This window comes from Ochotona princeps, chromosome 2, assembly GCF_030435755.1.
Source record: "Ochotona princeps isolate mOchPri1 chromosome 2, mOchPri1.hap1, whole genome shotgun sequence".
Taxonomy (NCBI): domain Eukaryota; kingdom Metazoa; phylum Chordata; class Mammalia; order Lagomorpha; family Ochotonidae; genus Ochotona; species Ochotona princeps.
In genome coordinates, this window is record NC_080833.1 from 13,992,390 (window position 1) to 14,013,517 (window position 21,128).

At 53.5% G+C, this 21,128-nt stretch overlaps 1 protein-coding gene across 1 annotated transcript in view; it reads right to left on the reverse strand.

The window, feature by feature from the left end:
- Positions 1 to 20,740, reverse strand: part of ECE1 (endothelin converting enzyme 1) — a 106,694-nt gene extending 85,954 nt beyond the window's left edge. Inside the window, exon 1 of the mRNA XM_058676398.1 lies at positions 20,586 to 20,740. Coding sequence (XP_058532381.1) covers positions 20,586 to 20,588 — 3 coding nt within the window. The 5' untranslated portion in view covers positions 20,589 to 20,740. The remainder of the gene's footprint in view (positions 1 to 20,585) is intronic.
- Positions 20,741 to 21,128: the final 388 nt, after the last annotated feature.

Here is a 21,128-nt window from a genome sequence, read left to right on the forward strand (position 1 = left end):
ACACAATCCCTGCAAGTAAGCGCAAGAAGCATGATAGGAAACAGCTCAGAATAGGCCATGGAAAGTTTCCCACTGGCATACATGTGGCATGGGTCGGGGGCAGACCAGGCTGAATCAGTACATGTCATCTATCCACTGGCAAATCCGGACACCAGAACAGAGTGTGGGTCGAGCCAGGTTAGGTCGCGACAAAACCCAGTGCACAATATGGAATGCCAGGGTGAGATTGCCTGTACTGAATGTGACCGCAGCACCCAACCAGCACGCGTGAGAACCAGGAAGGGAGGGGGCAGAGCCGGCAGGGGGATTAGGGGGCTGGTTCCCTCACCGGACAGCTACTCCCACTGGAGAGCGTGGGATGGGATGGGGACAGACCAGACTAAGCAGGGCTACAACACCTGTAAGCCGCACGTGGACTAGATCAGGGAAAAGCCAGGCTGGGCTGATTATTCCTACTGGTGCAAGCATAAATCAGAGTGGGTGAGGGCTGTTTGGGCTTAGCCACAGCATCAGATGGCAGAAGCTGGCACTGGGGGCTAATTCTGTCAAGTCAAACCACAGAACCACCCGAACAGTGCATAAACCGGGATTGAGAGAGACATGGGAGGGAAATAGTGGGCTCCCCCCTCCTTGGGTTACTACTCCCACGAAAGGGCATGAAAACTAGGATGGGGGCTGGGGTGGCTAGACAGAGAGGCACTCAACAACATTCATGAGGGCTGGATGGTTGAGCTGGTTAGACGGAACTACGCTTTAATACCCATTGACAAGTATGAGAGCCAAATGGGATGTGGGACAGACTGGACTAGTCTGCTACACATACTGGCAAACCAGGGTAGGGGGCGGGCCTGGTGGGGGTTATTGTGGGTCGCTCCAATCAGGTTGCAGCTCCCACTGGTTGATGTGAGGGCCAAGTACGAGCTGGGCAGAACCAGGCTGGACTGCAACACCCATTGGTTCCAGTACAAGTCGGGACTGAAACCAGAACCAACCCAGCAATTGCAACCACCAGCTGATCGTGGAGATGGACTGTGCCGGGTCCTGTGCTTGCTAGAACATACAAGAATCTGGTCTGGGAATACCTCAAAGTTTCTGTGGGGATATCTCCAATGGAACTGCTGGACTCAGAACCCCAGCCAAGTAAAGACAGAAGAAAGAACAAGTCAATCAACCACCTCAGCTATATGTTGGCAGCAAAATACTGGGCAAATGAAGACTCTATCAATCAGTGGATTCTTCAACGACCTCACCGAGCTGGGAGTGGCAAAAATGGCAGCGATTCATAACTGGTGAACTATTAAAACCACTTGAGCAAGGATCTCAGAGCATGCCCCACATCCAGGACTTGGGGAGAGTGGGACACTGGGTGGGGCTTCTCCCTCAATATGCCCCTTTACCTCAGATACAACAAGGAAACAATATGGACGTAATAGTCTTACCCACTTCCCTATAGCCCCTGAACCTTTTTACCATAACTAACTATGTAAAGATTGTCAACAATATAAATAAAAAATTAAAAAAAAAAAAAGTTTCCTCGCTCTCAAAACGTGGTGAGTCCTGTGTCAGATGCTGGTTAATTCTTGCCTCACAGGGACAATGGACACCCAGAAGGACGGTCAACCCCCAAGCATTAGCCAACGATTTACATTTATGGAGAATGTCACACAGAAAATGAGATAAAATCCAGGGATCCAATCAGATGCAGGGAGTGTGGATACAGAATCACGTACAAGAAGAGGACAAAAAGATTGGTGGGTTTGATGCTCAATAAAACGTGACAGTTGAAAGGAATGTCCACAAATGTACTTGGATTTGCTGTACATGTTTCTCCTTGTTGTACAGCTTCTGATGTAGCATACTTATCCTTTTGAACTGCATATGACTTCCCTTTAAAAATCATATTGTACTTAGGTATCTTAATAAAAGGAAATTGCTCAAATACATGACTTATAATTTAATTTTTTGTGATGTATGTTAAAATTACTTTCTTACACTGTGCTTACAGTTACAACCTAGAACCATCTGGGGTCCTTGTGAAACATGCAGATGTGTAGAGCCCTCTGAAAGCCTAATAAAATCAGTTACTTGGAAACCGCAGTTTGTACCAGTAAATGTGTGCCAAGTATCTTGGTACAGGGTGTGGCAATGTATTTGCTGGCTTCATTTTCAGTTCAGTTTTTCACATACTATTTGGCCAGTGGTGATGGCCTTTCTGTATTTCTATATAATGAGTGAGTATTTTAAAAATCTTGGATGAGATGGGCCCCACACAGCAGCCTAGTGTCTAAAATCCTCACCTTGCATGCCCCCAGCTGCCCCACCTCCCATCCAGCTCTCTGCTTGTGGCCTGGGAAAGCAGTCAAGGACAGCCCAAGGCCCTGGGACCTGGTGCCCGCATGGGAGACCCCGAAGAAGCTCCTGGCTTCAGATTGGCTCAGCTCTGGCTGAAGCAGCTACTTGGGGAGTGAATCATCAGACGGAAGCTCTTTCTCTGTCTCTCCTCTATGTATCTGACTTTCCAATAAAAACAAATAAATGTTAAAAAAAAATTTATATATGCGCCCAACGCGATAGCCAAGTGGCTAAAGCCCTCACCTTGTATACGCTAGAATCCCAAATGGGTGCCGGTTCGTATCCCGGCAGCTCCACTTCCCATCCAGCTCCCTGCTTGTGGCCTGGGAAAGAAGGGGAGGATGCCCCAAAGCCTTGGGACTCTGAACTCTCGTGAGAGACCTAGAAAATGCCCCTGGCTCCTGGCTTTGGATCAGCTCAGCACCAGCCATTGCTGCTGCTTGGGGAGTCAACCAGTAGATGGAGGATCTTTCTGTATCTCCTCTAAATGTGACTTTCCAAGAAAAATAAATCTTTAAAAAAAAAAAGTATGTATTTGTTTATTGAAAGGCAGAGTTACAGAGAGAGGGAGAAAGAGATCTTTTATCTCCTAGTTCATACCCCAGATGGTCACAACCGCTGCAGCGGGGTCTGGCCAAAACCAGGAGCTTATACTGGGGCTCTCACGTGGATGGCAGGGGCCCAAGTACATGGGTCTTCATCTGCTGCTTTCCCAGGCTCAGGGAGCTGAACTGGAAGTAGCATAGACAACTTGAGCTGGTTGGAGCACCTATGGGAAGTCAGCAGGTATCACAAGCGACAGCTTAACGTACTGTGCTGTAACACGTGGTTACTCACTGTAGAGCAAAATAACGCCAAGCAAAGTGACACAGGTGGTTTCCCAGTGTAATCATTCAAGTGATACAGTTCTGCTTTTAGAATATAATTAGAATAGGATTGGCTTCCCTTGAATTAATGGATAATTATTTAAATATTATACCTTGGTCTTTGAGACATGGAATTGATTGTCCGGATTTCCATTATTATGGAAGGTCTTGCTAGCTTCAACACTAAAGATTGAATATGTTCCAGCTTTAAGTATGTCTGACATTTTATAAAAGTTAACCACATCAGTTTAAAAAAAAAAACATTCTACCATCCTTCTACACTTACCAAGTTGTACGAATTCATTATGTTATAGGAAATACTATTAATTTCAGATCTTTAAAGAGTGGTTTAAGGGTCCAGATTTTCCTTTATTTCTCTCTCTCTCTCTGTAACAGTGCCTTTTCCTTTATACAAGTCTTTGATAATTTTGATATAGTCCTTTATCCTTTTTACAAATGTATACCTAAATATACAAGTATATTATATCTCATAATGATTCCTTAAATGGATTAACTTACTGATAATGTAATTATAAGTTTAAGTTAGTATCATTTGTTTAACTGAACAGAGCAGCTACTGGAAAAATAAAGTTTAAAAAAAAAAAAAGAGTTTCCTCAATGGAGCACCCCACCATGAGATAGTCACTTCCTGAGCCTAGCTCATGTACCCAAAGCATCCAGAACCAGGGCTATGGAGAAGGACTGGGCTCAGGTTCAGTGTCCACAGCCAGGGGCAAGGGGCCTGAGGAAAGCGAAGGCCCTGTATCCAAGGGACCAGAAAAGGGGGTTTTAGTCCCAAGGAAACAACCAAAGCTTTGCTCAGGAAAATAGGGACGGAGATGCAGGGGGGAGCTCCCTAAAAGGAAAGTGTAGTTCCCCCAGACCCGGAGGGCATGCGCCAGAGAGGCCAGGAGGGAGGCAGGAGGCGACAGGGCTGAACCCCGTCCAACCTGAGCCTTTCAGACACCCTCATCCCAAACACACAGGGAAAGGAAAAAAACATCAGTTCCACTTCTGGGGGAGGGGCACAGTGGGATGAGGGAGACCTAGGAGAGCAACCCCCCCAAACAGGAGCCAGGCCATAGTGGGGGCATCTCCTTAGATTCTGGGAAATTCCCTCCTTCCTGCCCAGTGAGGGGCCATGGTGTGTCGTGACCCCCACTTCGCTGGAACTTGGTCAAAGCCAGGGGACAACAGGATCCCCAGGGCCCTGGGCTCTCTGAGGTCAGAGGTCACAGGGAAAGAATCTGGAGGGCAAAGGGTCTTCCTTCCTCCATGGCTGCTTCAAAGACAGACACTCCCTGGAAGCAGCCACACACTGGACACTGGGGGACAGGCGTCAGAAATGAGGTAGTTACCAGGAGCTTGGGAGCTGGGTTGGGGTTCTGCTGGAGCACTGGACACCTGGCACCGTACGGTCTCTGGACACAGCTGCTCGGCTGTGTGACCGCATGGCTCATACAACCTTTCAGGGCTCTGTGTGCTCACTGTCAAAGCCTCAGGATCGACCCCCTGCCAAGCCCTCACCAAGCCTTGTTATCTGTAGCCCCGCCATCTCTGGCCCTGGGTTCTAACGCCAGCACTGGCACAACAAACTGGCTCTGGGACAGCTGCCTGACTTCTCTAAGCTTCAGCTTCCCCACCCAGCCGACGTGAACATTAAACCACCCTGGCTGCAAGCTCTTCATCACGACGGTGCCAGTCATTCTCGAGACCCTTGCCTACTTCCTCATCCATTCCACTGCCCTCCACCCCAACCCCAGGCGAGAGCCTGATGGCTGAAGCAACAACACAAGATGCCCGTGTCACGGGCCCCGCGCAATAGCGTAGTGGTTAAAGTCCTCACCTTGCATGCACAGGATCCCATGTGGGCGCCAGTTCTAATCTGGCGGCCCAACTTCCCTTCCAGCTCCCTGCTTCTGGCCCAGAGCCTTGGGACCCTGCACCCACGTAGGAGACCTGGAGGAGCTCCTGGCTCCTGGCTTTGGAATGGCTCAGCTCCAGCTGTTGTGGCTGCTTGGGGAGTGAACCATCGGATGGAAGATCTCCCTCTCTGTCTCTCCTCCTCTCTGTATATCCACCTTTCCAATAAATATACATAAATCTTTAAAAAAAAAAAAAAGATGCCCGTGTCGGTGCTGATCCCAGGATAGACATGGTCTGCACCAGTTCAGACTCACCGGATCCAGTCCCCAGCATGACGACAACGAAATCTAGGTTTGCAAGCAGCATCCCTGGTGGTCCTATAGTCAGTGCAATTGCTGGGGCCTCATGCTTGCTACCACCACCCTGCAACTCCAGGCTGTCCTGCTTACAAGTACAGAGCCTCTGACACTGGGCCAGTGCCTGGCCTGTCACAACGTGGGATTCTTGTTAATGGCACAGGTCTTGGAGTGAGGCAGATGGAGGTGCAAATTTCAGCTTCTCTGCTTTCTTGCTTAGCAGCACATGGCTCAACCTGCAAGATTCACTCCCTCATGTTGAAAATGGCAATAAACAATCTCTCCCTGCTGGGGCTGTTGAAATGACTGAGCAGGTACTTTATATAAAGCATGTTCCAAGTGCTAAGAATGGAGGGGCAGGGGAAGACAACTGAAAAACCCCATAGGAAATGCCTCTCGGTCTCCCTGTGCCTGGTACAAGCACACCTGGAGTGAAATTCCTGTGCACTCAACCCTACAAGTCCCGGCCACCCAGACAGGCAGAGGAGGCCCTTGCTGCAAGCCTGGGCAACTGCCAAACATCCTTGTAGCAGGGTACACGGTGGAGTCTGTGAGTGACAGAAGCATGAGCTGAATGGAGGAGAAAGTGGAGAGCTGTCCAGGGCTCACACTGCTAGACCAGGGCCCAGCAAAGCGCATGTGCCAAGGCCAGACCTTGCAGGGCAGCAGGCGGCACAGCCAAGCATAGCAGGAGCAGGAGCACGTAGACTCCAGAGCCAGTTGGCCCAGGGTTGAGTTCTCTCTTTCTTAAATGGATTGCTGTCCTTATTTTTCTTCTACTTTTTTTTTTTAATTCAGGGGAGAGCATTTGATTTATTTATTTTATTGGAAAGGCAGATTCACAGGGAAAAGGAAACACAAAGAACTTCAATCCGCTAGTTAACTTCTCAAGTGGCCACAACAGCCGAAGCTGAGGCAGTCCAAAGCCAGGGGTCCGGAACCTCCTCCCGGTCTCCCACATGGGTGCAGGGTCGCAAGGCTTTGGACCATGCTAGACTGCTTTCCCAGGCCACAAGAAGCGGGGCAGCTGGGGACATGAACCGACATCCATATGGGATCCCAGCACTTGCAAAGGGAGGATTAGCCAGTTCAGCCAATGTGTTGGCCTTCACATTTATTTTCAAGACACACGCGCACACACACGCACACACATTCATTTGCTGGTTCACTCCCCAAAGCCCATAATAGCCAGGGCCAGACCATGCTGACACCAGGAACCCAGGACTTAGTCCAGGTCTCCCACACAGGTGGCAGAGGTCCAAGTACTTGAGCCATGATCTGTTGCCTCCCACAGTCAGCGTTACTAGGAAGCTGGGCAGAACACAATCAGGCGTACAGCCAGGTACCGTGACAGAGGGTGTGGATGCCCCCAGTGACAGCTGAACCCGAACCACCACATCTCCCCATCCTCCCACTGGCCGCCCCTCCCCAGGATCCCGCTCCGATTCTACCACTCCTGGCTTTGCTTGGCTGGCAAACTCCTACCTCCCCTTCAAGACCCAACTCCAACAACCCTTCTCTGGGCCAAGTTAACTGTCCATCCCTCTGGGTCTTAAAGGGCCCCATGATTCACCTGCTCACCTGTCTACTCTCCCACAGGCTTGGGTGCTTCTGAAGGGCACTGCCCCTAGGCCCAGCACAGAAGATGGACTTCACAAGCGGTTGGCTCACCTTGACCTCCAACTCATTGGCCATCTGCCTCCCAACCAGTCCCGTTCTTCCCCCTCGGTCAGGCTCTTTGTTTTCTGGGGTGTGAAACTTCCAGACTCCCCTTCCTGAAGATTCCCGCCTGCCCATCCTGGCACTGAAGTTGGTGGAGGCTGCATAGAAAGACCTCATGTGGCTTCCTCATCTTTATTGGCTGCAGTGGGCACCCAGGGAAGGTGAGGTGCTTGGAGCCCCTGACAGAGGAAGCGGGGGTGTGTGGAGGGAGAGCTGTGCACAGGAAACACTGTGGCCTGGGGAGGGAAGTGGTGGTAAGAACTTGGGAGTGGCCAGACTATTGGGGTTCAAAGCTAGCTCTACCATTCACTGTACCTCAGCTTTCCCATCTGTATGATAGGAATATTAGGGTAATAAATACCTCATGAGGCTGATGTGAGGATTAAGTGAATTTATAACATAAAATATTTGGCATTCTCCCTAGCACAGTGAACACTCAATAAACACCACTATTACTAAATTACAGTTAAGATGGAAAACACAACAGAAACAAAAGATCAAAAATTGCATCATTTCTCCCCCCAGGAATAGTCAAGTAGCATCAGTCTCAGGAAGTCTTCAAGCAGCAACTAGCCCAGCCCCAGGCTAGCCATTTTCAAGGAATATCAAGGTCATTAAAAAAAAGGCAATTACTTTGAGGGGCAGAGTGACAAACAGGCCAAGCTCCCATCTGCTGGCTCATACCTTCATGCCCTTAGTGGTTGAGGGGGTCAGAGCCAGGAGCTGGGAACAACGGCAGGTCTCCACCAACTCCTCGAGCTGCCCTCGCTGCCTCCCAGGGACTGTGTTAAGAGTCAGGAACCAGAACTGGGACTCAAACACATGTTCGAGTGTGAGACTTAGGCATCTTAACTGCTAGCCTAAACACCTGACTCTTTGCTCTTTCATCCACTGGTCCACTCCCCAAATGGCCACAATGGCTAGAGCTGAGCCGGTCCAAACCCAGGAGCCAGGAACTTCTTCTGGGTCTCCCAAGAGGGTGTAGGTTCCCAAGACTTTGGACCATCTTCTATTGATTTCTTAGGCCATAAGCAAGGAACTAAACGGGAAGTAGATCAGCTGAGATATAAACTAGCACCCATATGGGATTCCGGCGCATGTCAGGCAAGGATTTAGCCACTGAGGCACCACACCAGGACCAATACCTGCTGCTTTAAAAAATATATATTTTTTTAATTTAACATCACAGAACCCGGTGTGGTGGCTTAGTGGCCAAAGCCCCTCCCTAGCATATACCTGGATCCCACGTGGATGCCAGTTCATTTCCTGGCTGCTCTACTTCCTATCCAGCTCCCTGCTTATGGCCTGGGAAGGTAGCTGAGGATGGCCCAGGGTCTTGGGACCCTGTGCCTGTGTGGGAGGTACAGAGGAGGTTCCTGGCTTCTGGTTTCAGATCAGCTCAGCTCTGGCCATTGTAGTCACTTAGGGAGTGAATCAGTACAGAGGATCTTTCTCTCTGTCTCTCCATCTCTCTGTATATATGCCTTTCCAATAAAATAAATAAATCTTTAAAAAAAAATTTGGGCCCAGTGTGGTAGCCTAGTAGATTAATCCTCGCCTTGCATCTGTCAGAATCCCATATGGGTATGAGTTTGTATCCCAGGTGCTCCACTTCCCTTCCAGCTCCCTGCTTGTGGCCTGGGAAAGCAGTCGAGGACGGCCCAAAGCCTTGGGACCCTGCACCTGTATGGGAGAACAGGAAGAACTTCCTGGTTCCTGGCTTTTTGGTTTCAACAGCTTTGGCTGTTGCAGCCACTTGGGGAATGAACCAGCAGATGAAAGATCTTTCTTTCTGTCTCTCCTTCTCTCTGTATATCTGCCTTTCCAATAAAAATAAATAAATAAAAATAAATCCCAAATAAAAGTAACATCATGGCCATTTTTCCCTAAGTTCTTCCATGGACTACTGCACCTGCTGAGGGCAGACCTTCTGTGCCTTCTGCCACCTGGCACATTGTCAACTATCGCTGTGCCAAACAGGCTGACAGCACAGCCTGGACCAAGGCACGCGTACACACACACAGACACCTGTTTCAGCAGAAAAGCAGCTCTCTAGTGCCCAGGGTACAAATCCCCAGAGAGCCTGAATGCTCCAAGCCATCCCTGTCAGATGCCGCCAGGAATGCAGAGAGAAAAAAGCAGGGCATTTGCTCCAGCGGGATTCTTTCCAGCAATAAATCAGTCAACAATCCCCAAGGCACTTAAATGTATGGCAGGCACTGATCCTGGCCCTTCTCAAGAATCCCACTGCTTACTTAAGCCACCTGTGACAGGCTGGCACTAGCACTCTACCCACTTTATTTATGCAGAAACAGAGGCTGTGATTTCAGTCATGTGTCCAGGGCTGCTCAAGCACATGGCAGAGCTGGAACCGAATGCCAGGTGGCCTGAGCCAGCCCTGGGGCTCTGGATCTGTGTCAGAGCAGGGAGAGGAGAAAGAACAGAAACTCCAGCCCCAGGCAACCTCAAGGTCAGGCGGTCCAGGGTGGAGGCACAGGGGCTGTGGGAACACGGGATGGCAAGGGGAGAGCGAAGGGCTGCCAATACCCCTGTCAGTGCAGCCCATTTCTCCCTCCAGCAACGAACATCGGCGGCACCTGCTCTCAGGGTTACACCTGGATCACCTGGAAGGGAAGGGCTCTCCTGGCTGCACAGCAAGAAATCCCAAGCCTGCAAGAGGAAGTCACTGCTCAAAAGCACTTTGTAACCAGGAAGTTGTTAAAGGTGCATGCAGGGCTCAAACTCCGTCAGTCCTAGCTTGCCTGCTCTCAGCCTCTGGGCCACACAGCTGGGACAAGCACTGCTGGGAGCAAGAGGGGAACTGTGGAGTCTCACCCTGGGCCTCCTCCCCCTCCCCCACTCAGGCAGGTGGCAGGCAACCCAGCTGCTAGCTCACCAGGGCTGTGTGTGGGCGTGAGTATGGGTGCTGGTGGTGACCAAAGGCCCAGTAAAAAGGTGCCTCGGGCCCGGCATGGTGACTCAATTGGCTAATTTCTCTTTGCAAGTGTCAGGATGCCATAAGGGGGCTGGTTCATGTCCCCGTGGCTCCACTTCCCATCCAATATCCTGGTTGCAGCCTGGGAAAACAGTGGAGGATGGCCCAAGTCCTTGGGACCCTGCACCCATGTGGGAGATCCAGAAAAAGCTCCCAGCTCCTGGCTTTGGACTGGCTCAGTTCCAGCCATTGCAGCCATTTGTGGAATGAACCAGCAGATGGAAAATCTCTGTCCTCCATAAAAATCTTTCCTCTGTAAAAATCTATCTTTTCAATAAATAAATCACTGAACAAAAAAAGTGCCTAAACTGTAACAGGGAAGTGAAATGAATGTGTCTCGGACAGTCTGCCGAAAAACTTAAAATAAAATAAATATACTTTTAAAATATATATTATCTTCTTCTAAAATTTATTTGAGGGCCTGGTGCAGTAGCCTAGTAGCTAAAGTCCTCACCTTGAATGCACCAAAATCTCATATGGGTACTGGTTCATATCCCGGCTGCTCCAGTTCCTGTCCAGCTCCCTGCCTGTGGCCTGGGAAAGCAGAAGAGGATGGTCCAAGTGGGAGACTCTGCACCCACATGGGAGACCCAGAAGCAGCTCCTGGTTTGTGGCTTCAGATCGGCTGAGCTCTGGCCATTGTAGCTAGCCACTTGGGGAGTGAACCAGTGGACAGAAGATCTTTGTCTCTCGTCCTCTGTAAATCTGACTTTCCAAGAAAAAAAAATAAATCTTTTTAAAATTTTATTTGAAAGGCAGAGCTAGATAAAGAGAGAAAATCTTCCATCCACTGGTTCACCCCCAAAAGGGCAGCAATAGTGGGGGTTGGGCCAAGCCAACACCAGTCAACAGCTACTTCTGGGTCTCCCACGTAGGTGCAGGACCAAAACACTTGGCTCATTTGCTGTCTTCCCGGGTACATCAGCAGGCAGTTGGATACAAAGTGGAGCAGCCAGGACTCAACCAGCACCGAAATAGGATGCCAGGACACTGGATTCCGAGTCCACAGATCAATGTTGAAGCTGGCTGGGTGCCTCAAGCTGTCTCTTTCCCTTTCTGTGTGTCCTCATGAGGAAGTTGGTCTAGATAACATGAAGTCCTGTTTCCACTCAGACCCAGCCACAGTGAACTCTCATGCCCTCCCTCTCTGCTTCTCCCCTGCCCACCACACCGGAAGCCCAGTGGGATGTGAGTAATCACCACTGGACACTTGGGCAAGGGACAGTGAGGTCACCTTCCTAGAACCACAAAGCCACAGAATTCCCTCAAGGGAGGCCCAGTGAGGGTGGTCCTGGCGCCACCACTTCCTGTGCTCCACTACTCAGAGGGATGCCCCAGCTCTGTGCCCTCTGACCCAAAGAACACACACCCCTGCTCACCTTGAGTGGCAAGTTCATGTGTGCTATGAAGGACAGGCCTTCCTGGTCCACCTGCCCTGGGCCAGAGGCATGCCAAGCATCCAGGATGCCGGGCAACCTCCCCCCATCCCCTGAAGCAGATCATGGAGAAACACACGCTTCCTTGCCCCCAAGCACAGGTTAACACTGAGCCGCCCCACCCCCTCCAAGTACCGGCCTCGTGCCTCACTCCTGCCCTCTACAGCCCATCCTGCACACAACTACCAGGGCCTTTCTAAACCCAAACCACAGGGTGCCAGCCGCCCCGGGGAGCTTCCAGAGGCTTCCAGTCACTCTCACAATGAAACACCAACTCCCCCCTACAACCCCTTTCCCCTGACTCCCTTCCTGCCAGCAACTCGCCGGAATTTGCTCACTCCTGCCTCAGGCCTTTCTGCCAGGAACTCCACCCTCCCATAATTTCACCCAGTTGCCCCCCCACGCAATCTTCAGGATCCTGCTCAGATGCTGGTTCTTCCCTGGCCACCCATCTGGAGCAGCTCCTCAACCCTTGCAATCACCCCATTTTCTCTTCTTGTTTCTCTTTGGGTCAGCTACTTGATTTGTTAGCTTCATGGCTTCCTGTCTGGCTCCCTCCCTAGAGGATGACTCCTTGAGGTGGGAGTTTGGCTGCCGGGTTTGCTCTGCCTCCCATGGAGGGAGGCCTTCCTAAAGCACCGGTGCCCCACCCCCCCACACCACCCTGCGGGAAGGCTGCCATGAAGGGGGTAGGGAGGAGGTCTCCATAGGGAGGTCTGATGTACAAGGAGATGGCAGGGAGGGAAGGCTGACTAGGGAACCTCCCTTTCCCACCCCAATAGCCCTCCTGCATGGTTCTGGGAGGCAGAACCACCTGGAGGTGCTCAAGCTACAGGGAGCAACGGCACCCACAGGCACCCACAACGGGAATCCCCAAGTGCTGGGAGCTGGAGCCTACACCCCCTCAGCGTGGGTGACAGGCAAGGAAGGACCTTGCCTAAGGTCACCCAGCTAACCCCTTATGGATGCTTATGACCAGGGTCTCCAAGCCCAGGAGCCCTGCCCTGCCCCAGGCAGCACCAAGTGAAGTCCAGAGTCCAGGGTCTAGGGTGTAGGCAGGATGCCAGCCACCAAGCTACCAGGTCCTGGGGGAGGGACAGGGCAGCAGAGAGGGCCTGAGCCATTGCATTTACCTCCTTTGAGAGGCATTCTCTGGTGCACCCTGAGATGTAGCTTCCAAGGGTGTGCCTGAGAGCAGGCGAGGGCCTAGAGCTGCAGAGACACATGGGGGCAGCTGCCAGCTGGGGTGTAGCAGGTGAAGCCCCCCGCCCCATTCCACATCAGTGCCACATTCAAGTCCCTGCTTCTTCACACTTTCAGTCCAGCTACTGGCTAATGTGCCTGGGAAGACAGCAGATGAGGATGGCCCAAGAGGAGTTCCTGGCTTCTGATGTGGGGCTGGCCCAACTCCAGCTGCTGCAGGCATTTGGAGAGTAAACCAGTCGATGGTATAGTCCTCTCCCTCTTTCTCTGTCTCTTTTGCTCACTGCCTTACAAGGAAAAGAAACAATAAATTTAAGTTTTAAAAGTTTAAAACAACAGCAATCAAAACAGACTGAAACTGGCAGAAACTTGACCCAACAAAATACATGCCTATGAATCATGCAGATCAGGTTCACAGCCAGGTCACACAGGAGGGACACAGGCACGGGAGCAAATGCCTCCTGCAGGGGCACCGGGGACAGAGGAAGAGAGAAAATGTTCTCCATTTGCTCGGGGTGGGGGAGGGAGCAGGTGCACACATCTGTAAACGCCAGGCTGTTGTAGGCATGTACCTTCATCTATGTCATCAGCTGCACAGCCCCCGCCCCCACCCTCAGGACAGGCCTGGCCTCTGGGGCATGGTCTCCCCTACCACCACAACACCCACCCACTCACAAAGCCGCTGGTAGCTATGGAGCCTTGGACATGCCAGTACTGGGCTGGGTTTCACCTAACAGAACCAAATTTTGCTCTTCCTTTCTATAGGAGATTACTACCTGGGGTGACAGCATATTGCCATGGAGAGAAGCCACAAACTCTGGCGTCCTCGCCACCCCCCTCTCCGCCCCCCCCACACACACACTGCATGGACCTGGTCACACCCCATGCCAGAGCCAGAGGAGACAGCTCCTGCGTATGCTGGCTGGGTTTCTACGACACAGCTGCCTAGGAAATGCGTCCTTCCTCCCCTCCCGACCTCCCTCACCCCTCTCACGGCCACACATCTCTGAGGTCACCACAGGCCTGGACCTCTGCCCAGGAACAAGGGACTCCAAAGGCTGGGCATCTGGGAGTGTAAAGCTGGCCAAGGGGCCTTCTCAACCCTTGGGCTCCCCCAGCCCAGCTGTGGCCTCAGGGTGCCAGGAAGGTGGGGGGGCCCAGAACCCCACCCTTGGCTCCAGTCCCCAAATGATGCAACCCGTGTGTGGCCTGGATCCCAAGGCTCTGAAAGCACTTATTTGGAACAACAGCCTTCTTCTTTCCACCCCGCTCCCCTCCATACACATAATGTATTCTGTTATTATCCCGGGCCAAGAGCTATGCTGAGTGCTGTGAATGTCATCTCATTAGTCCTTACAGCCCACTAGGATCCCATCTCACAGATGTGGAAATTGAAGCCTGCAAAGTCTTCCAGCATGGAGATACAAAGCCAGGACTGTGTGACCTGGAGTCCTATGGGTCATCCTACAGGCCAGGGCTGAAACACTTGGAGGCCCCTGTTCCACCCACATCCTCTTACAGATGGGAAGACTGAGGCCGAGGGAGGGAGCGGCCACATGAACTGTTAGTGGCAGAGCTTGGCTGGAAGCCAAGGCTCTACCCTTGGCCTTGCTTTCAATTACAAGCCAGGCAGGCCACGTGCAGGTGCATGGGGAGGGAGAAGGCTCAGGTTCCAGGCAGAAGTAAATATTGACAGGACTGTGTTTACACTGCAACACGACTCCTCCCTGGCTGCTGCCCTAGCTAAGGAAGGAGCCAGTGGGGAGGAAGCTGGGTGGTGGAGGCTGGGCTAGGAGGATGCAGGGAAAGTGGCTCCTAAGCCAGGTTGTTCTTTCTGGCCTTGCTCACAGGGGCCTTGGCCAGGAAGCCTGGGCTGTCTCCAACTGGGGGCTCCTGGGCAGTACAAGGCACAGAAGAGCTGTCTGAGTAGGGTATGGGTTGGTAGTACACAGCCTGGGTTTGAATGCTAGCTCTGCCCTGATTGGCAGTGGACTTACTAGCAGTCCATGCTCACTGTCAAGTGTTGCATCAAGGTGCAAGGTAAGGATGCAGAATCCCAGCCTGGCAGAGGTCCAGCCCAGGTAGCCCCTGCTGCCTCTGGCTCCACAGGGCGGGGGGCCTTTCAAGGAGGGACGGCTTTCTCCTCCCAACGAGCGGCAGCTTGGGACTGAGGCCAGAATCCTGAGGAAGGGGGCCTACCAGTCCCAGTCTCTAGGTTCATAAGTGATCTTGGCATACACAACTCAAAACATGGATCTCATGACTCCAGGGTGAGTGGAGATCAGAAAGCTCCCATGACAGAGCCAGGGCTCCAGTGTCCACTCACTTGGTCCCTCAGCCAACCCAGACCAAGGCAGGGGCTGGAGGTCCCTTTAACAAAAGGCCTCTGTGGAGACTGTGGGGTCCAGCAGGCAGGCCCAGCTCCTCTCGCACCCTCACATCGCCTAATGCGTTCCAAAACTGTGCTCCTGTGTTTAAACCTCCTTCAGAAACCCTGGGAGCCTGTGTGGAGGTGGCAGCAATCCTTAAACTCACCAGTGGGATGAGACAGCCCATGCACAGCCTAGATGCCAGGGAAAGGGCAGCTCCAGCTCAGGGAAAGGGCAGGAACCGAGTGCTGGCCACCCGCATCACCCTGGCAGCAGGTGTGGCTGGCGCTGTCTGAGCATTCAGCTTTGTGGTGCAATGCCCATTATAACTGCAAGGACCAAGCAGCTCTTCCTCAGATGTGTCCCTCCCCCAGGTATCGCCAACTCTTGCAGAAGCCATCCTGAAACATGTCCCCAGCCAGGTACCGCAACCAAGGCTGCTACCTGTCACTGCTCGTTCCTTGTCTGTTGGATCCTACAGCCTCGAGGCCGGAAGGAATAGGGAATGGGGTGAGAGGCTGAAGGCCAGTGGTCAATGTCAAGGCCACAGTCACCTCTCCTGGTGCTGCCTCTAACTGGGGCCCTGCCTGCAGTCTCTCTCCTCCTGCCCTTTCTTCCCGAACAACCTACAACATTTATTTATTTCTATTACAAAGTCAGATATACATAGAGGAGGAGAGACAGAGAGGAAGATCTTCCGTCCGATGATTCACTCCCTAAATGAGCGCAACGGCCGGTGCACGCCGATCCGAAGCCGGAAACCAGGAACCTCTTCCAGGTCTCCCACGCAGGTACAGGATCCCAAGGCATTGGGCCGTCCTCGACTGCTTTCCCAGGCCACAAGCATCCCGGGGCATTCAAGGCGAGGACTTTAGCCACTAGGCCACGCCGCCAGGCCCCCTACAACATTTCAAAAGGCAAACCTGACCAAGTCACGGCCCTTGCTCCCACCCAGCTCCTGGGCTGTTACCCTGGCCCTTAGGATGAAGGGCCCTTCACACAACCCTTTCCAAGTGCACTGGCCCCCATACCAGCTTCCGCCTCAGCACCTTCCCCTGCCGTCCAGACCAGCCCAACCCGCATCCTGCAGGGGCCCGCACGTTCTTCCGTTCTTTCGGGCACCTCAGCGTGTTGAGTCCACAGCTTAATGGCATGTCCTCAGGGGACCTTTTCCAATCCCCAGGCCGGGCTCCCCTCTGCTCCCGTGGCCTCCCTGTCTCCCAGGCAACAGTGATGATACTTGTAATTTTCTGCTCTGCATCTGCTGCCCATCAGGCTGCGGGAGGGAGACCTGTGAGTCTGGTTCGCATTGCTCATGCTCTACTGCCTGGTGAATGAATGAATGAATGAATGAATGAAGCACTGTAACTATGGCAGGGTGCTCCCTTAGTCAACTAAAGAGAAAAGAAGTGGGGCAGGTATTGTGGTAGAAGGGGTTAAGCAGGCACTTGAGACACCACCTGCTATTATCAGAGCTCAAATCCCAGCTACTCTGCATGTAGTCCAGCTGCCTGCTAAGGTAACTGTGAGGCAGCAGGGGATGATCCAAGCCCCCGGACCCCTGCCACCCACACGGGAGATCCAGATGGAGTCAGCAGCTCCTGGCTTCAGCCTGGCGCAGCACGGGCTGCTACTGGCATTTGGGGGAGATCTCTGCAAGGACCAAGCCTCTCAAATTTACTTAAAAACGAAAATTAAATTAAGACCCTCTTAATCATTTAAAAAGAGAGAACTGAAAAGAACAGAAAATTGTAAATATCTGCTGATGGTTCCTGCTTCACCACAGACACCAAAATGTACACTGCAGGAGAGCTGGTAAGGGCCCAAGTAAAATCCCAGTCAAATCTTGTTTCTCTCACAGTGCCTGGTCTCTACAATTTCTGTCTGGAAAGCAAAGCATTTATTCTTTAACAAATAAATAAAAATAAAATAACAACACCTTTGTTTTAAAAAAAAAAAAAACTCTAGCAATTCAAGGAAACATAAGTAACTCATTAGTTACCAGCACAGAAAGTGCAAGCTGGGCCCAGTGCAGTAGCCTAGCGGCTAAAATCCTTGACTTGCACGCACCAGGATCCCATATGGGCACCAGTTCTAATCTTGGCAGCCCCACTTCCCATCCAGCTCTCTGCATGTGGCCTGGGAAAGCAGTTGAGGATGGCCCAAAGTCTTGGGACCATACACCCATGTGGGAGACCCAGAAGAGGCTCCTGACTCCTGGCTTCGGATCGGTGCAGCTCCAGCCGTTACGGCTGCTTGGGGAATGAATCATTGGACGGAAGATCTTCCTTTCTGTCTCTCCTCCTCTCTGTATATCTGACTTTCCAATTAAAAAAAAAAATCTTACAAAAAAAAAAAAAAAAGTGCAGGTTCTGGCAAGGTCATAGAGCAGCAGGGAGGTGCGGCCTGCTTGGCTATGTCCCATCCCAAAATAAGAACACCTTGCTTACTTTCTTAGCAGTCTCTGCATGTTTCCACACCCTCCAGACCCTCTGCTATCCTGGGGAGCAGGCAAAGCGCGGTATAAATGGCTGACCCAAGGTCACACAGGATTCCAAGGCTGCACAATAAAAGGCATTCCCAGCCCCCACCTCCCAGCCTAAACTCAGCCCCCAGCCTGGAATGTGCAGGAACATTCTCAAGGCACCAGCACTGCAGACCACCCCGACTTGGGTGCCTGGCTTACTCCTCAGCTAGCCAGTCAGCCGGGGGCCAGCTCAGGCTCTCACTTTGTAACACTCCCCGTTCTGTGTCTGTTGTTGGGTGGTGTGAGGACAAGCCAAAGCAGGACACGTGAAACAGGGACATCTGGGCCACTGAGCAGCCTGAGGTCCAGCCAAAGGGGGAGAGACCTGGGTGGGGGAGCCAGGTTCCAGCAGGGAGACTCTGCAGGACAACAGGAAGCAGCCCACTGTCTTCAAAAGAGCCCCCTTTGGGGCCGTGGAGAGGCAGCTTGGCCACACTGGAGGAGCAGGAGCCCACGAGGCATGAGATCCAGGGGAGCAACGCTGGCGGTCCCAGATCACCCCATCTCAGGATAATCATCCAGGGACCAGTGTTTAGGGGAAACAAAAATGACAGGGGCCAGGGAGGCCTGACGTCAGCCCCCACCCCGCCCACACTGTGCGTCAGCAGGGACAGTGGACAGCAACCCAGCCGCCTCGTGCCTGTGCTCTTGGCCCTGCCAAGACACTTGCTCTCCCACTCTCTCTCCTCTGCCCTGCTCTCCTCCTGCCCCGACGACAGGCCAGCCTCACTGTGGCCTTCCAAAGGGCACTTTCTGTGTCCTCAAGCCTCTGCTCCTCTGTCACTTGGGTCTTCCCCATCGGACCTTTTTATCCGGCTCAGACACTATCTGTTCTGTGAAGCTACTTCTCATCTCTGCAGCTAGGAGGGTGCTCCTGTGTGGTGGGACAGCCCTGCCTCTCCTGGGGACAGGCCACCCCACCCAAGGACCAGAGTGGACACCATGAACCACAGGAAGCCCCCTTCACACAGTGCTTCTGTCTTTTTCCCTCACCTGAGGTTTGCCACATGGCAAGTGCTCGGCAAACCTCCGCTGAACTGTCCCCTGCTTCCCCTACAACAGTGACCACCTTTAATCCTTCCAGACTAGCAAATGGGTCAGGCATCAGGAAGACCTTCCCACCTTGCGCTCAAGGTTGCAAAAGAAAGGCAGCAGCTGTTCTCAGCGGCACAGACAGGCTCTCTGAGGCACCCCAGGAGTCGGCTCACCCTCCCTGGGGCAGGAGTGTGGAGACCTCACCGAGGCCGAAATGAGCTCAGGGAGACAGGGCCCCTCGACCAAAGGGAACAGCTGCCATGCCAACATAGTCGGTCTGATGCCAAAGGTCCTCCCAGTGGGCTGAGGGGCTTCTCGGGCTGGCAAGCTCTGAAAAGTGCCGCCCAAGGTGAGAAAGAAAACGTTCTCTCTGAATGACATGGACTAGGCTGGGCTGAGAGACAGTGGATGACATAATCACAAAGCCTGCCGCTGGACAACAGGTAGCATGTGGTGGCTTGCCACCCAGAACATTCGAGGAAAGCATGCCAGGGTGAGCATCACCCAGGAGGCAGGTCCCATCCCAGACAGTCTCGAAGCATCCTTGGATGCTTCTGACTCTAGAAGGGCCAGTGAAGGGTCCAAGGGTGGAAGATACTAGCTGGGTAAGAAGCAAGAGTTGTCATTGCGGCACAACAAATTAAGCTGCTGTTGGTGATGCTGGAATGTCATTTCTGAGTGGCAGTTCAAGTCCCAGCTGCTGCACTTCCAACCCAGTTCCTAGTTAAGGGAACTGGAAAGGCAGAAGAAGATGGCCCAAGTCCTGGAGCCAGGGCCACCAACATGGCAGAGCAGCACAGGGCTGCTGGCTTTCTAGCTTTGGCTTGGCCCAGCCCTGTTTGTTGCTGGTATGTGGGAAGTGAGATCTGGCCCCTCAGATTGTTTAAAAGGGTGGGGCTTGGGAGGGGTGCAGGTACTAGAAAGGGAAGTTGCAAGGGACTCCTGCCCCATGCAACAGCATGCAGGGGTTTGCTAGGCAGTCCCTGGGGACTTTTGTCAGCTCTCCAAGAAGTCCCACCCTGTCCCCATGCAGGCACAGAGATCATTGACACACGCCCTCCTCAGGTCCTCCTGATGGCCTACACCCATCACACAGGACATTGCACAGGACTAACAGAGAGAACAACTTTGAGTGGTAGGGGTGCTGTCCCTGGGGGAAAGCAGGAGTTGCCTCCACCCAGGAATAGGCCGGTGAGTACAGGGTCTGGAGGCACCAGAGACCTGGGTCCCCAAACAGCCCAGCCTGGATCAAGCTATCTGAGGCTTATACAGACCTTGCCATCCTCCCCTCTCCAACTCCCCCTTCTCCCTGGTACCTCTGCCCATCCCAGCCTGAGGACTCACTCCTGGGAGATGCTGGGCAGCTGGGCTCTCTGGGTGTAGGGCCCCCAAGTATCCCCTGAGCTCTGACGGGGAACAGCGGTGCCTCAGAGCCTCCCCCCAGCCCCAGCACTCCCGGCTATCCACAACGCTCCTTTCTCAGCCTCTCGGACCGAACTCAGCTCAGCGTCCAGGGGCGCTCAGGTTCCAGTGCATCCAGACGCCCTGGAGAATGCAACCCAACCTGGCTGCCCAGGGAGTCCACGCCAGGCCGGGTCCGGGGACTTCCGGATACCCCAAGGCAGAGCACACCCGACTGTCCCCAGGCCGAAGTGGCCACCCCGAGCCACAGCCAGTCACGGCCAGCCGCCCCCTCACGGACCCGAGGGCAGCGTGGCCGGGGCGCCGAGCCCAGACGGGCGCTCTCCGCCTCGCGCCTGCCAGCCGAGAGCCAGCGCCCAGCCCCCCAGCTGCCCGAGCCGCCCCAGGTGCCACCCGCGGCGCCGCTCGCACTACCCGGAGGCTGAGAGGGACTCACCATAGCTCGTCCCGCCCCGGCCCGGCTCTTGCTGGCGGATGGCACGGGCGGCTCCGGCTTGGGTTCCCGCTCTCAGCGCGCTGCTCCGACGGCGCGGTTGCGGCCCCGGCGGCGCGCTCGGCTCCTCACGGGCCGGCGGGCGCGCGGCTCGGGGGACCCTGCCTGGGGGCGGGGCCCGCAGTGGGCCAATCACGGGGCACGGGGGCGTGGGCCGGGGCGGTGCAGCCAATCCCGCCCCGCGGGTTTTTTAACTCTTGGCGCGCCTGACGCTCTTGGTCCGGGCTGCGCGGAGACCCCGGGAGGGCGGGCGGATCTGAGATGCTAGGTCCCGGCCACGCGGCGATCGGCTTTAGGGGGCCAGCCGAGGGAAGGTTCTGCTGCGTCCGGTGCTGGCACTCGGTCCTAGGCGACCTTTGTCTCCTGCCGGGCGCCTGCAAGCGTTAGCGTGCTGTGTGCGAGCACTGTGTGTATTTGTGGGTGGCTGGTTGCTTATGGGATGATTGTGTCTGTTCTAGGCAGACATGTGCGTGTGTGTTTATTCTG